The sequence below is a fragment of the Macaca mulatta genome, chromosome 10 (genome assembly GCF_049350105.2).
Source record: "Macaca mulatta isolate MMU2019108-1 chromosome 10, T2T-MMU8v2.0, whole genome shotgun sequence".
Taxonomy (NCBI): domain Eukaryota; kingdom Metazoa; phylum Chordata; class Mammalia; order Primates; family Cercopithecidae; genus Macaca; species Macaca mulatta.
This window is the reverse complement of record NC_133415.1, coordinates 26,463,084-26,479,943: the sequence shown is the minus strand read 5'-3', so window position 1 is coordinate 26,479,943 and position 16,860 is coordinate 26,463,084. Positions and strand designations below refer to the sequence as shown.

Sequence of the window (16,860 nt, the reverse complement as noted above, 5' to 3'; positions counted from 1 at the left end):
TGGGCTAGGCGTGGTGGCACATGCCTGTAATCCCAGCACTTTGGAAGGCCAAGGCAAGATGATCACTTGAGCCCAGGAGTTTGAGACCAGCCTGGGCAACGTGGCAAAACCCTGTCTCTACAAAAAATAAAAAATTAGCCAAGCATGGTGGCGCATGCCTGTCATCCCAGCTATTTGGGAAGCTGAGGCAGAAGGATGGCTTCAGCCCAGGAGATTACGGCTGTAGTGAGCCATGATCGTACCACTGCACTCCAGCCTGGGCAACTGAGCAAGACTCTTTGTTTCAAACAAACAAGAGAACCAGGTAGGACCAAGCAGCAGTTCCCAGTTCAGAGAGGGCAAGAGCTCTCCATCTGCCGCAATCCACACCCTTCCTTGGAGCCTCACACCCAGCCTGACTCCACTCATTTATGTACCCGTGTGGGCCATACAAAATCTGAATTTCGGCCCCCTAGGCTAGATGTTTAATCCACGTTTGACAAAATTAAAAAGAGCCTTGGTACTTACCTTGTGGCTATCTCCAGTCCCTGACTCCCACCAACAGGGTCCCATTTTGGCCTCCAAATTCTCTCCAGTAAGGCTGGGCCTCCCTTTGGGCTGCTCTCGCCTCCTCTCTCTGGCTTCATGCATGATGGACAGGCCCTCTCGGATGCTGGCAGGGGGCCCCTTCTCTGAGTAGGTCCTCTTGATATCCAGCGGCGCCCGTCCACAGTCACGTGGGTGGTCAACCCACTGGGCCACACTGCCCTCCTCTCCCCGCCCAGAGGATTTCCTTGGGGTCCCTTTCTTCTGGTCAGCAGGGGGCGATTTGGGTGACACTCTGACCCCACTGCCTGGATCCTCCCGAGCAGAGGGCTTTGATTCAGCCAGGTAATTCTGACACTTTGCAACGTGATATTTACTGGCAAAGGCCTTTCTGTCATCCTCAGCGAACCCCAAGGTTTTTTTCCTGGGATCCACAGAGATAGGAGAGCCCCTCCCTGGATACTTTTCAGAAGGAGCCGAGGGTGGCAGAGCCCAGAAGGGAGGACTAGATTTGGTGCCCATGGCTGGCTCTGAGGTCTCTGCTGGCTGCTTGCCTAAGCCAGGAGTGAAACTGTGGTTTATTTCGGCAGAGCTGGCCGGTTTCCAGAGACCCCCAGTATCGGGCACCTCCTTCAGGCTCCTCCTTCTCTGCTCCACCCCACCTGGCTGAACAGGCCTCTCCCGAGGCAATGTACTGGACTCTGCTGTGGGACTCCTCCTCCTCTCCTGAGCCTCCCCAGGGACTTTCAGCGACAGCTCCTGGTACTCCGCCATCAGGGCATCAATGTCAAGAACGCTTGATCTGTACCCGTCTCTGATTTTACCTGGGAACGTCTCACTGATCACATCAGTCTTCCTTCTCACAGGGAGATCTTTTGGGCGACTCCTCAGAGTCGGGGTGGTTTGGGGAGCTTCACCGCTGGGGGAAATCTTGTTCGCACTTTCCTTCCAATCGTTTTGAGGACGAGGGCCATCTTCTGATCCCCGATGACTCCATAAGGCATCCACATCAATGATTCTTCCAGTGAAAGGCTCCAGACTCCTGGCCCCAACAGATGATGGACGGTCTGTTGGCTTCAGAGTTTTTAAAATGCTTGCATTTTCATGCTCTCGTCCCTTCATCCAGTTTTTACTGCCTGCCATCTCCAATGCCTCTTCATGACCAAGAGAAACCAAAGTAGATGTTAAAGAATGAGGAGATGGGGGTGGAGTGATTTTTCTAGAATGTTCCAGCAAGTTTTCAGCCCCTGACAGAACCACACCCTTTGCCTTTTGAGTACTGGGAATCTGATAGGTGACTGCAAAAAATGTCGCCTTGGGTTCCACAGGTGACCCTTGCTTCACTGCTGGGGAGGCCTGATCCCATGAAGCGCCTGGGGTAACCTCCTGGGTCTCCACCATGTAGTGGAATAGTTGAGGTTTTCTTAAGGCACTGGCTGTGGGGCTCACATAATCTGTTCGTCTGTGCACCACATGTGGAGAGTCCTCTGGGACGAGAGAACTGAATGTATCAAACTTCACGTTGGGGGGTAAAGTCCGCCGCCGCCATCTGTCCATTCTCTGGTCCGTGGGGCTGGCTTTCCGCATTTTGACTGCAAGCTGTGGCACCTGGGCCGGCCTTGGATCACCCTCCCTGGCAGCTACAACGAAGGGCCCTTTCTGCACAGCAAATGCATCTGGATGTGTTCGTGCTTGGGAGTCAGAAGGCTCATTCGAAGGTCTGGAAGGAGGATCTAGGGGGCATCCTTGGGGTTGGCCCCTTGCTCCTTCTCCTGGCTTGCTTCTGGCCCCTTCTGGCCCCTCATGCTGGCTTTCCCAGACGGCAGCCTTGACAGCCCGGACAGAGGTGGCCCCGGGAGCACAGTGCTCTTCACTGACCCCCACGGTGGCTTTGTGCGAGCTCACCACCGCCCCGCCTGTCCATTTGGGCGACGGGCAATTGCCCCCAGACTTCAGCCCACTAGCCTCAGGCATGCCTCGAGCTTCCCAAATCAAACTGGCCCTTTGGACGGACCCTGCCTGACCTTCCAAACCACACTCCAGGTCAGCAGGGGTGACCTCCTGGGACAGCTGCCTGTCTTTCAGTGAGAGCCAAGACCTGCGGCTGCGGAGTGTGACCGCTTTCTCCTCCGGTGCCGGTGAGACGGCCTCGCTGTGCACACGCTCCCCCACTGCATGCACAATGTCATACCTGGGCTCAATCCTCTGCGATGGGGGAGGATTTTCCCAGTGTTTGAGGAAGGTGTTATTATTGCGGTTCTCAGCCAAAGGATATTTTTCCCGGAGAGGCGTGTGAAACGGTCTCAGTTCACCGTTCAAAAGGGCAGTTCGTCCCAATTTCTCCATCTCGGGATTGTCAAACCCTTTGGCATTCTCTTTCTTGAGTTTTGTCATGTCTGGTGGGTCCCTGCCCAGCCAAGAGCCCATCTCAGGCCTCGGCGGGTCCCTGCCCAGCCAAGAGCCCATCTCAGGCCTCGGCCTGGGTTCTGAGACACGGGCATTGGCCGTGTCACCAGGGGGTGTGGTGGAGAGACAATGTCCAGACTGGTCAGCCACTGTGTGTCTCTCCACATGGTGCTCAAACACTGTGGCCCACACAGTCTGGAAGCTCCGATCATCTTCTGGAGTGACGTCAGAAGGGCACGGCGCCTCCACTGAGGTTCCACCGCGGCAGCTGTCCGGGTCTTGGTTAGAGCTAACCTTCCGCTCCGTCTGCCTGGACTTCTCCCGGAGTGTCCCAGGCTTCCAGGGGCTTCCATCCAAACCATGCCCCTCCTTTTGCTGGAAAGAAACAAAAAAAGAAACACCTCAATGTTAAAAGATTCGAGATGGAAAGGAAAAAGTGGAGTGATTGAAAGGGCTGCTTGTATAATTAAAACAATGAAATACCATAAAATTGAAAAGAATGAACACACCCAGTATGGGCGAGGATGTGGGGAAATGGACACTCAGATACTGTTGGAGAGAATATCAATGAACCCGACTTTGGGCAATGCAGTGTATCTATCCTGATGTTAAAATACTCATTTCCTTTTATCCGGCCAAGTTCCTCCCAGGACTCTTTGCCCACATGCACAAGTCTACACGAACAAGAAAGCTGAGAGAGTACCATTGGTGTAAGCAAAAGAACACAGAAACAACCTGAATGCGCACTGGAAGGGCATTGGCTAAATTTCAATTATCTCCAAACGATGGACTAGTGCACAGGCACTGGTTACCATAGAAAGAGGCAGATCCCGCCAGGTGCGGTGGCTCATGCCTGTAATCCCAGTACTTCGGGAAGCTGAGATGGGAGGATCGCTTAAGTCCAGGAGTCCCAGACCAGCCTGGGCAAAATAGTCAGACCTCATCTATACAAAAAAAACCAAAATCTTTTAAAAGGAATTAAAGGCCGGGTGCGGTGGCTCAAACCTGTGATCCTAGCAGTTTGGGAGGCCGAGGCGGGCGGATCACCTAAGCTCAGGAATTCGAGACCAGCCTGGTCAACGTGGTGAAACCCCGTCTCTACTAAAAATACTAGCCAGGTGTGGTGGCACACGCCTGTAGTCCCGGCAACTTGGGAGGCTGAGGCAAGAGAATTGCTTGAACCTGGAGGGCGGAGATTGCACTGAGCCGAGGTTGTGGCACTGAACTCCAGCCTGGGCGACAGAGCGAGCCTCCGTCTAAAAAAATAAATAAAAGGAATTAAATACTGATTCATGCTACATCGTGGATGAATTTTGAAAATATTATGCTAAGCAAAAGAAGCCAGTCAAAAAGCTACATGTTACAAGACTCCATTTATATACAGCACATATAAATATAAAAGTACATATATATAAAAATGTATATATATACACACACACATCATAGGTTAATCCATAGAGACAGAAAGTAGATTAGTGGATGCCTGGGAATGGGTGATGAGGACACAAGGTTTCCACTTGAGGTGACAGAAGATTCTGGAACTAGATAGTGGTGATGCTTACACAACACTGAAAACATCTTTAATGCCAGTCAGTTGTGCACTTTAAAATAGTTATAATAAGGGCAGGGGCACAGTTTGCTAACCCCTGCTGTAGATGATGGAATGCCAGTGAAGTGCTCTAAAAACACTGACTGTAAACCTTTGTTTAAATATATATCTATATATACACACACACACACACACACATATATATACACACACACACACACATATACACATTTTTTTTTGAGATGGAGTCTCCCTCTTTCACCCAGGCTGGAGTGCAATGGCACGATCGTGGCTCACTGCAACCTCCACCTCCCAGGTTCAAGCGATTCTTCTGCCTCAGCCTCCCGAGTAACTGAGAGCGCAGGCATGCACCACCACACCCAGCCAATTTTTGTGTGTTTTTAGTAGTGATGGCATTTCACCATGTTGGCCAGACTGGTCTTGAACTCCTGGCTTCGAGTGATCCACCCGCCTCAGCCTCCGAAAGTGCTGGGATTACAAACACGAGCCACCGCACCCAGCCTGTTTATATTTTAATATGTACATTTTGCATAAACAATATATGAATCAATTCTGATTGTAAAGGAATCCAAACAATACAAAGTTCAATTCTTTTTTTTTTTTTTTGAGATGGAGTTTTGCTCTTGTCACCCAGGTTGGAGTGCAAGAGTGCAATGGCGCGATCTTGGTTCACTGCAATCTCTGCCTCCCAGGTTCAAGTGATTCTCCTGCCTCAGCCTCCCGAGTAGCTAGGATTACAGGCATGCGCCACCACACCTGGCTAATTTTTTTTGTATTTTTAGTAGAGACGGCATTTCTCCATGTTGGTCAGGCTGGTCTCGAACTCCCAACCTCAGGTAAACCACCCGCCTTGGCCTCCCAAAGTGCTGGGATTACAGGTGTGAGCTGCCACGCCCGGCCAAAGTTCAAATCATTTTTGTTCCCTTGTTCAAATACCAGTCCCCGTTCCTGGATAACAGCTATTACCAATGGGTTATGATCCTTGAAGAGCCTTTCAGAACTCTCTTTGTATTATTTATATATATATTAGAAAGAATGTGAATTTTTGAAACTTTGTAAATTTTGTAAATTTCACAAATTCATTATTTTTCTTTAAAAATAGTTAAAATAGCCGGGCGCGGTGGCTCACGCCTGTAATCCCAGCACTTTGGGAGGCCGAGGCGGGCAGATCACGAGGTCAGGAGATCGAGACCATCCTGGCTAACACAGTGAAACCCCTTCTCTACTGAAAAATACAAAAAATTAGCCGGGCGTGGTGGCGGGCGCCTGTAGTCCCAGCTACTCGAAAGGCTGAGGCAGGAGAATGGCGTGAACCTGGGAGGCGGAGCTTGCAGTGAGCCGAGATCGCACCACTGCACTCCAGCCTGGGCGACAGAGCGAGACTCCGTCTCAAAAAAAAATAAGTTAAAATAGTATGTTTTGTGCTATGTGTACTTTTTTCTTTTTAAAGACAGGATTTCAACCAGGCACGGTGGCTCATGCCTGTAATCCTAGAACTTTTGGAGGCCGAGGCGGGCAGATCACCTGAGGTCAGGAGTTCGAGACCAGCCTGACCAACATGGAGAAACCCCGTCTCTACTAAAAATACAAAATTATCTGGGGGTGGTGGTACATGCCTGCAATCCCAGCTACTCAGGAGGCTGAGGCAGGAGAATCGCTTGAACCCAGGACGCAGAGGTTGCAGTGAGCCGAGATCGTGCCATTACACTCCAGCCTGGGCAACAAGAGCAAAACTCTATCTCAAAATAAATAAATAAATAAATACAATAAAGACAGCATCTCGCTCTGTTGCCCAGGTTGGAGTGCAGTGGCGTAATCAGAGCTCACTGCAGCCTCAAACTCCTGGCCTCAAGCAATCTTCCCACCTTGGCCTCCTAACGTTCTGGGATTATAGGCATGAGCCACGGCGTCCAGTTTGTTATGTGTATTTTACTACAATAAACACACCCACATACACACACATACAAAGTCTACTTACAGAGATAAAATCTCATCACATGTAAAGCAAGTGTTTCTTTCTTAACTATTCCCTTCTTTAAAGTTTCAAACATACACAAAATTACAGAGAAAATAATGAACTTGCCCAACCCACCCCTCCCAATTTAATGACAATCAGCATTTTGCCACTCTCACTACACACAGCCTTTTTGCCCTTGCCGCTACTGTCACTACAGCATTTTAATACAAATATAAGGAGCTTTAATTACTTAAATTGGATCCCCCCCTAACCATTTTCAAAGAAATGATTCAGAAAATGCAACAATAAAAGTTGCAGGGCAAACCGCCGCCTACGAGAGTGGTGGTGAGTATTGCCATTCAAAGCCAGCCCACTTTTGTTGGTGATTTACTGAGATGGGTACAAGCTCGAAATCAAGCACTGGTATTATTTTTAAAACTCCACAGAGGTGTCTTAAAACATAAAACATGCATCTACCATATGATCCAGCCATTCTACTCCTAAATGTTTAACCAAGAGAAAAGAAAACAGAAGTCCTGGCCGGATGCCGTGGCTCACGCCTATAATCCCAGCACTTTTGGAGGCCAAGGCAGGCAGATCATCTGAGGTCAGGAGTTCAAGACTGGCCTGACCAACATGGTGAAACCCCATCTCTACTAAAAATACAAAAAATTAAATGGGCATAGAGGCACGTGCCTGTAGTCCCAGCTACTCAGGAGGCTGAGGCATGAGAATTACTTGAACCCAGGAGGCAGAGGTTGCAGTGGGCCGAGATCATGTGACTGTACTATCTCAGGCAACAGAGTGAGACTCTGTCTCAAAAATTTAAAAAAAAAGGCCAGGCACGGTGGCTCATGCCTGTAATCCCAGCACTTTGGGACGCCGAGGCAGGCGCATCACGAGGTCAGGAGATTAAGACCATCCTGGCTAACACAGTGAAACCTTGTCTCTACTAAAAATACAAAAAATTAGCTGGGCATGGTGGCGGGCGCCTGTAGTCCCAGTGACTCAGGAAGCTGAGGCAGGAGAATCACTTGAACCTGGGAGGCGGATGTTGCTGTGAGCCGAGATCGCACCAATGCACTCCAGCCTGGGCAACGGAGCGAGACTCCGTCTCAAAAATAAAAAAATAAATAAATGAAAAAGAAAAAAAGAAAAGAAAAGAAATAGAAGTTCTTACAAAGCCTTGTCCACAAATGTTCACAGCAGCTTCACTGGTAATTGCCCCAAACTGGTAACAACCTAATTGTCCATCAAAAGATGAATGGATAAACAAATTGTGGTCTACTCACACAATAGAATACCAGTCAGCAACAGAAAGGAATGAACTACTGATACATGCTACACCATGAATGATCTCAACATAACTACTCTGAGTGAAGAAGCAAGGGCAAAATAAAAGAGGACTGATTCCATTTATATTCAAGTCTAGAAAATGCAAACTAATCTACACGGACAGGAAGCAGACCTGTGATGGGCTGGGAAGACCAGGGGAAGGGAGAGATTACAAAGTGGCAGCCGGGCATGGTGGTTCACACTTGTAATCCCAGCACTTTGGGAGGCCAAGGTGGGTGGACAACTTGAGGTCAGGAGTTCGAAACCAGCCTGGCCAACATAGCGAAACCCCATCTCTACTAAAAATACAAAAATTCACCAGGCGTGGTAGTGGATGCCTGTAATCCCAGCTACTAGGGAGGCTGAGGCAGGAGAATCACTTGAACTTGGGAGGCGGACGTTGCTGTGAGCCAAGATCGTGCCACTGCACTCTAGCCTGGGCGACAAGGGCAAAACTCCGTTTCCAAAAAAAAAAAAAAACAAACAAAGTGGCATGAGGAACCTTTTGCATGTGATGGAGATGTTTGCTATTTTGACTGTGATGGTAGTTTCACAGGTGTACACACATACGGAAACTCACCAAGTTGAATGTTTTAAATCTGTGCTCTTTCCTGTATGTCAACTGTATCTCAATTAAAGCTGTTTTTTCAAAAAAAACTAAGACTCTGCAGAAAGCATCAACCATTATAGCTAGCAGTTAATTTTATGAGTTTTCTCTTATTAAAATGAAATAAAAATACTTTTTAAGCAATTTAATTGCTGGTAACCTACTTCTTTCTTTTTGTCTTAATTTATATTTATATTTATATTTTTATTTTTTATTTTATTTTATTTTTTTTTGAGACAGAGTCTCGCTCTGCCGCCCAGGCTGGAGTTCAGTGGCACAATCTCGGCTCACTGCAAGCTCCGCCTCCTGGGTTCACGCCATTCTCCTGCCTCAGCCTCCCAAGTAGCTGGGACTACAGGTGCCCACCACCATGCCCAGCTAATTTTTTTGTGTTTTTAGTAGAGACAGGGTTTCACTGTGTTAGCCAGGATGGTCTTGATCTCCTGACCTTGTGATCCGCCCACCTTGGCCTCCCAAAGTGCTGGGATTACAGGTGTGAGCTACCGCGCCCGGCCTATATTTTTATTTTTTTAGAGACAGGTCTCACTCTGTCGCCCAGGCTGGAGTGCAGTGGTGTGATCATGGCTCACTGCAGCCTCAAAGTCCTGGACTCAAGCCATCCTCCTGCCTCAGCCTCTGGAGTAACTAGAACTATAAGGTATACACAACCACATCTGGCTAATTTCAAAACAAAATTTTTTTCTTTTAGAGATAAGAGTCTCACTATGTTGCCCAGGCTGGTCTCAAACTTGTGGGCTCAAGCAATCCTCCCACCACACCTCAGCCTCCCAAAGTGCTGGGATTACAGATGTGAGCCAATGTGCCCAGCCACCTACTTCTTCCTTCTATGGCTAGGTGGGAAGTAGGGGGAAGGCAGGAAGAACCATTATGAAAGACCTTGAAGGAGTTTCTATTAACATCTTAAACCTAAATTTTAGTATTTTAATAAGGCAGGCACTCCTATATAAGCAAGACGTGCCCCTCTGCCTATTTGCAAAGAAAAAAATGCCTGATACATTTGTAAACAGCATTTAACACCTGGGAGTAGGGAGTCACCACTCTTCATGCCAGAAGGGACTTCACAGTCTCAACATTAGAAGAAAAAATGTTTTATCGTGTGCATGACACGTTTCTGAGTCTTCCCGGGGTCTAGAAGATCATGGAGGTTCCCCCGCAGCTATAACTGCCTGCTGGTTAATGAGAGATGTGCCACATAGCCACTCCTTACCTTTTCTCTCGGTTCCTTAGGAAACTCGCCGCTCAGCTCGGCACTCTTCTCATATTTCACTTCGTTGCTTGAAGCTGAACTTGAAAACCTGGTGCAGAGATCTGAGTTACCTTTACGGAGCTGGAAGCTGTTACTCCCCCCAGCCCACACACCAGCTCAGGAGCCCAGGCCAAGTAACCTTAAGAAAGGACATTTCCTTTCCCCTTACCAAAAGGAGAACTGCCCAGTGGGGAGAGCCTACCTTAAACACAGCATTACCGGGGTGGAAGGAGCCCCAGGCTGGGGGAAGACACCCAGGTGCCAGTCCCAGCTCTACTGCCTCTTCACGGGGGGAGCTTGGGTTAGGCTTGTGACCTCACCTGAGCCTCTGTTTCTGCATCTATAAAACGGGGATAATTAACACCTCCCCATCCCTTTTATGGGGCAGATAAGAGGCTGCTCAAGGCCCTAATAGCTATGTGAGGGCGTTTAGGGAAGAGCGGAGATGCCCCAGGAGGGATAATGAATGGCTGTTGTTAGCAATGCCAGGTAAAAGAGCAGCCCCGCCTCAGAGCAGCCCCCAGACTGAAGGGTAGTGGGATGTCAAGGAATGTGTGGGGGCCGAGGTCTGTCTCTGCCTCTCTGGATCACCAGGGCCCTCTCTGGGCCTCGTTTTCCCCACCTTAAAAAGGGAAGAGGGGGTGGAGCTAGAAGCTTTCCATCCCGGGAGAGCTCTCTGGTGTAAATACCTGAAGATGTAGCACGTGTTTAGTTCAGAGCTGGGGACTTTGAAGAAAAGGAAAGGGAGAGAAATGAAACCACTTAAACCTAACCTACTCTCAGCAACCCAGGGTCTGCCTCCTAGGATATGTGAGGCTGAGAGGAGTTGTGTCTAAACTCAAAGCCTCAGTTTCCCCATCTGACAGATAACCACACAGCCTCTCCAAGGCTCTTCGATGACACAGTGAGAGGAAGCATATTAGGACCCTGGCATAGGTGTCCTTCTCTGATATCTTAACTCAGGGGTCGTCAGGCCTGGCTGCACATAAGATCGACTTGGAAGCTTTTAAAAACTACCAAAATGTGGGCCGGGCGCGGTGGCTCACCCCTGTAATCGCAGCACTTTGGGAGGCCAAGGCAGGTGGATCACAAGGTCAGGAGTTCGAGAACAGCCTAACATGGTGAAACCCCGTCTCTACTAAAAATACAAAAATTAGCTGGGTGTGGTGGCCTGCCCCTGTAATCCCAGCTACTCGGGAGGCTGAGGCAGGAGAATTGCTTGAACCCGGGAGGCAGAGGTTGCAGTGAGCTGAGATCGTGACATTGCACTCCAGCCTGGGCGACAGAGCAACTCCATCTCAAAAATAAATAAATAAATAAAAATAAAAAATAAAATAAAAACTACCAAAATATGAGACCCTCCCCAAATCAAGTGAATCAGAATCTCTAGGGGTGGGGCCCAGGCACTGGTATTTTTTCTGGGTTATTCTAAAGCACTGAGAGCCAGTGGTCTAGCTTTGGCTTGGCTGGCTGTCCTGGTTCCCAGGGCAGGGAGGGCAGTCTGCCCAGAGATCCTGCCTTTGCAAGCTCCACCCTGGACAAAGTATGTCAGTGGCATGCATGCCATTAAGAGCCAGTCGATCATGCCCAGTGGCATCTCTCTGTTGTGGCCACTTGTGGGAAGTGGGCCAAGTTTAGAATGTCATTATTAACCAACTGACTTAGAATATCTTTCTTTTTTTGTGTGTGTGATGGTGTCTTGCTCTGTTGTCCAGGCTGGAGTGGTGTGATCCCGGCTCACTGCATCCTCTGCCTCCCAGGTTCAAGCGATTCTCCTGCCTTAGCCTCCTGAGTAGCTGGGATTACAGATGTGTGCCACCATGCCCAGCTAATTTTTGTATTTTTAGTAGAGATGGAGTTTCACCATGTTGGCCAGGCTGGTCTCAAACTCCTGACCTCATGACCCACCCACCTCGGCCTCCTAAAGTGCTGGGATTACAGGCATGAGCCACCGCACCCAGCCTAGAATATCATTATTAACCAACTGACTTAGAATATAATTATTAACCAACTGACTTAGAATATCGATATTAACCAACTGATGTAGAATATCGGTATTAACCAACCGACTATTTAGAATATCATTATTAACCAACTGATGTAGAATATCATTATTAGCCAACTGACTTAGTATATTGGTATTAACCAACTGACTTAGAATATCATTATTAACCAAATGACTCAGAAGATCAGTATTAACAAACTGACTTAGAATATCAGTATTAGGCCGGGCACAGTGGCTCACGCCTGTAATCCCAGCACTTTGGGAGGCCGAGGTGGGCGGATCACCTCAGGTCAGGAGTTTGAGACCAGCCTGGCCTACCTGGTAAAACCCCATCTCTACTAAAAATACAAAAATTAGCTGGGCGTGGTGGCGGGCACCTGTAATACCAGCTACTCGGGAGTCTGCGGCAGAAGAACTGCTTGAACCCGGGAGGCAGAGGCTGCAGCGAGTGGAGGTCACACCACTGCACTCCAACCTGGGCAACAGAGCAAGACTCCATCTCAAAAAAAAAGAGTATCAGTATTAACCAACTGACTTAGAATATCAGTATTAACCAACTGACTTGCCCAAGTTACCTTGACTCCTCTGAGTTTATTTTCTGGGCCACTCATAGAGGCTTAGGCCCAGTCTGAAGTGTTCTCTCTCTGCCTTCAGGGAAGAAAGGCTTAGCTATGGAGACAGGCTCAGCCGGAATGCCATCCAGCTCCCACCTCCTCATAGTATTTCACCCTTCTGCCCTGCCTCCGTGAAATGGGCACACACCAGCCAGTTCAATCACACAGCACACCTGAAGCTGAGAAAAGCCATGAAAACAGCTCCAGGCCCCCCGGCTGGCCATACCCAGAGGGAAGCTGCACTGCCTCTCCGTGCCACACCTTCCTCATCTGAGAAATGGACCCTGCCACGACCTCCTCTTGGGCTATGGGTAAACTGAGGGGGGCAACAGGTGCCCAGCACGGAGCCTGGTTCCCTTTTCCTCAGGGCCTGTGGGTGGGTGGCTGAGGGAGGGGCGTAGGATGTGCCTACTTACAATTTGGTCAAATCCGCCGACAGTGGCCGAGCCTGGAACGTCCTCCTCCTGACCTCGGGCTTGGCCTCGGAGCTCTCGGCAGTCCAGCCTCTGATCCGCTCCTGGACGCTGACAACCCCTTTCTCCGGCTCTGGTGCCACCAGTGGGGACGCGGGGGTGGCCAGGCGGGGTTCAGACCCCACTGCCAAGGCCAAGGTGCTGTCCTCCCGAAACAGGTTGATGCACTTCCTAACGCTCCTCCTAGAGGCCCACTCTCCCCCTGCCAGGGCCTCCCCGTCCGCCACTCTGCTCTTAACCTCAGCAAGTTCTAGGCCCCTTCCCAGCCTGGGCGAGGGGGACTCAGCAGCCTTCTCTGGCTCTGGGTCCAGCTTGGCCCTTTCTTCCCGGGGACTCTGGTCATTGCTGGGGGTGACCCTGGCTGAGCCCCCCAGGGCTCTGGGGCTGCCCGTCTCTGGCTTCGAAAGCATCTTCTCCTTCTGTTCACGGATTTTCTTGGCCACCTCTAGGAAGTCCCAATCAGGATCATGAAGAGGAGCCTCCGCCTTGACCAAACACTCCCTGTCCATCTTGGACGCTGCTCTGGGCCTCTCTAGCCCAGCCATGTCCCCTGCTGGGGCTCCACTTCCTTCATCGGCCACCTTCCTCAGCAAGGCCTCTTTGTTCTCGAACCGGGCCGTGAGGTCCATGGACAAGGGCCTGGGCTTCCTGACCCACGTCTTCTCGGGAGGGGTGGGGGGCACTTTGCCCACGGTGGCCGCTGCACCAGGGCCTGGCTTCTGAGGCTGAATGGACTCCGTGAAAATGGCAGACACGGGCCTCCTCTTCAGGCGAGGCCTGGGCTCCACAACAGGGCGTGCCGTGTCCTCCACACTGCTGGCCTTTAAAGGAGGCTGGTCTTGGCCTGCCTCCTCTTGGGGTACAGGTGACTTTGTGTCCTGAGACAGGGGGCCTGACCGGGGAAGGGTCCCCGCAGGCTTTCGGGTGAGCAGGGTGGGCTTGGCGGCCACCTCAGGCCGGGAGCCAGACACACCCGGCTTGGCCTCCTCGGCCCCCTCACGGACCGCCTTCCCCACAGTGGGGCCGCTTTTGGTGGTTTCGAAGAGAATCATGGTGTTGGGGCTGGGCCGCGGGAACACAGCCTTGTTGAAGAGGGGCGAGCCCATCCTCGGGCCCTCCCCACTGCCCACCTCCTGCCCCACCAAGCCAGGCATCCTCTTGTCCAGATCCTTTGCTGCTGGCTCCTCAGAGAGCCCCCCAGAGGAAGAAGGTCCAGTTGAAATGGGCCGCAGAGATGGGACAGGAGATTTCACGTCCTGCTCCTTCGAGAAGGGTTTGGGGGCGAGCCTTGGCAGAGGGAGTAAGCGGGCCGGACTCCGCAGGGGGCTCTTTGCTTCCAAGATCCGGGCTGGAGGAGCCCCAGAGGCTTCGCCGGCCTGGAGGAAGTAGGTCCTCGTCAGGGTCTCCTCCTTGCCAATCTCACCCAGGCCTGGCACGGCCGTCAAAGGCGTTATGGAGCCCACCTCGACCCGCGTGGCCATGGTTATGGTTGTGGACCCATGGGGGTTAGGAACATCGAGAATGGAGAAGCAATTGCTAAACAAAACAAACAAAAAAGTAAGTTTGGAAAACAGTCAGCGTCTGGGTTGAAGCAGAATGGTTTAGAGAAATGGGACAGAGTCCTAAGCCCCAGATTCTGTTACGACAGCCCTCCGCTGACCTCACCAGGCAGGCTTGGACCTGCCTCTCCCAGTCTCTGAGCTCTGGACAAGGGGAGTGGACTAAACGTCCATCCCTGAAGTTCGTTCCAGCTCTAAGGGTGTAGAAAAAGCATCAACACTCGCTGGAGGGTTTTCCCGACTCAGCTCATCTAGAGGCCAGCACTTACGGCAAACAGCAGTGATCTCTGCTATACAGATAAGGAAACCAGCTCAGAGAGGCCAACTAACTGGTCTGGAGTCACCCAGGAAGCAAGACGCGAAGCCAGGATTTAAAACCAGGTTTGACACCAAACTCACACCACACATGCTCCTCCCTGAATAGGCCTCAGTGGAGGCGTCCTCACATTCCCTCACTCCTGTTACCCTGTTTTCCCACTGCAGAGCCTGCCCACATCCCAGGTGATCCTAATCACAAGTGTATGCTAAGCACCTAGCACAGAGAAGGCAAGTGACCTGCTGCAGGTCACACAGCAACGCAGCTCTCAGCTCAGGGGTGCCTGGGAGCATAAAGCTGGTTAGTGACCTTGGAACCCATGCCCTAGGCACCAACCCCACCCAATCGTCCCTTTGTTCCTTTTCTTTCCCCTCTCCCACCCTTCCAGATGCCATAAAAAGAAGCCATTCTCATTTTTCTCACTCAACCTGCTTTTGTTATTTGTTTGCTTGTGGTTCTTTTCTGTTGAACACACATTTTATGCTGACTGCCTTCATATTCTTAATAAAAAGAGAAACGTCCAACTGTGAGGGCTTCCCGTGAGTAAGATCTCGAGCTGTGTGACATGCTTCTTGTGTTTTATAAATCTCATCCTCCTCACAACCCTATTTAGTGGGTACAATTAGGAGACCCCATTTTGTAGCAGCTTGGGGCATAAGCCTCTTGTTCACGCTGCTATGAGATCTGTTTTCTCAAAGCAGGGGCCTTCCTCTCTCATTAATCCTCCAGCAACCCCGAAAGGCAGGAATGAAGGCATCATCATTATCTCCCTCATGGAGATGAAGGGAAAGGGCCCAGAGAGGTCACCAGACTTGCCTACAGTCACCCAGCTGAAACCTAACCTCAAGTCCACTACCCACTTAGCTCTGTATTTTTTTTTTTTTTTTTGGAGACCAAGTTGCACTCTTGTTGCCTAGGCTGGAGTGCAATGGTGCAACACAGCAACCTCCTCTTCCCAGGTTCCAGCCATTCTCCTGCCTCAGCCTCCTAAGTAGCTGGGATTACAGGCATGCGCCACCACCCCCAGTTAATTTTGTACTTTTAGTAGAGATAGGGTTTCTCCATGTTGGTCAGGTTGGTCTCAAACTCCTGACCTCAGGTGATCTGCCCACCTCGGCCTCCCAAAGTGCTGGGATTACAGGTGTGAGCCACCAGGCCCGGCCTCAGCTCTGTCTTTTTAAAAATTATTTTTTATTCCTTTCTGGTCTTAAAAAGTGCCAGGTAAGTTGCTGCTCTCGATCCCTCAGGCTCTCTTCATGCCAGTGTTTTCTTCCCTGTGAAACTGCCCCCAGCCAGCCCCCACCTAGATGGACTAAAAAAGTAGAAGGTATTTTAGTTAAATACAAGCCTCTCCACTTCCCTTCCTTGGGGCCCCACACTGCTCCCCCGGCTCTGACTCACTCAGCAGCCTCCAGGAAAGAAAGGCAGACAGATTTTGATATTTTCTCTTCCTTACACGCTCGATGGTGCTAACAGATTCCATCTCCCCAAACTGGAGAACACTGTCTAGACACGGTTAGAGGTAGAACGGAGGGACAGATATGAAGGATCTGAGAATTGGAAAATTTCCATCCACAAAGATCCCCACCAGAGTTCTAAGGCTCCAGAATCCCACCCAGAATCAGGGCCATTGGCCTTTAGGGCCAGCCCCTGTGACCTCTGGAAACCCTGATCGGGGATACATACGTAATAGCCAGTACATGAGACACGGAACAATGACAGGATTCAAAGGACAGAGAGAAAATTTTCTGGCAGAACCCACAGGCGCTCTCCACGTCCCTGGACACTCCCTCAAGCTTCGGTCAAGCATGGGCCCCACTTACCGAAGCTGGCAGGCCCTGGGTCAGGGGGTGTGACTGCCGGGGAAAGCCAGTGGTGTCACATGTCATCGTGAATGGGGCTGTCCACACACTTCCATGGTAGAAACAGGAGGGGGGAAAGCAGACTCGTCCCAGCAGGCTGAGTTTCAGCAGGTCTACGGAGACACAGGATGACAGCCTCAGTTCCGGAGTTCTGGCAGTATGGGAACAGACGGCACAAAAGCTTTCAAAAGCTCCAAATGCATCCGCTGGCATCTACTCCAGCTTGTAAAACGTATGCTCCTTTTGGCTTTTCGATTTTGTAGCCTTATATGTACGTGTGCATAAATAGTGCTGAGCCCACAGTACGTGCTCAATAACAATCTTCCCTGTCCTCTGATACGTTTATTGAGCACCTACGGTGTGT

At 50.4% G+C, this 16,860-nt stretch overlaps 1 protein-coding gene across 2 annotated transcripts in view; it reads right to left on the bottom strand.

Moving 5' to 3' along the window:
* Positions 1 to 16,860, bottom strand: part of KIAA1671 — a 254,234-nt gene that overhangs the window by 161,245 nt on the left and 76,129 nt on the right. The window contains exons 2-5 of one of the 2 annotated variants that reach the window (XM_015149947.3): positions 16,458 to 16,647; positions 12,703 to 14,295; positions 9,629 to 9,716; positions 508 to 3,306 (exon numbers count right to left, since the gene is read on the bottom strand). In XM_015149947.3, coding sequence (XP_015005433.3) covers positions 508 to 3,306; positions 9,629 to 9,716; positions 12,703 to 14,240 — 4,425 coding nt within the window. In that variant the 5' untranslated portion in view covers positions 14,241 to 14,295; positions 16,458 to 16,647. The remainder of the gene's footprint in view (positions 1 to 507; positions 3,307 to 9,628; positions 9,717 to 12,702; positions 14,296 to 16,457; positions 16,648 to 16,860) is intronic. The other variant, XM_028827933.2, reaches the window with a different exon arrangement.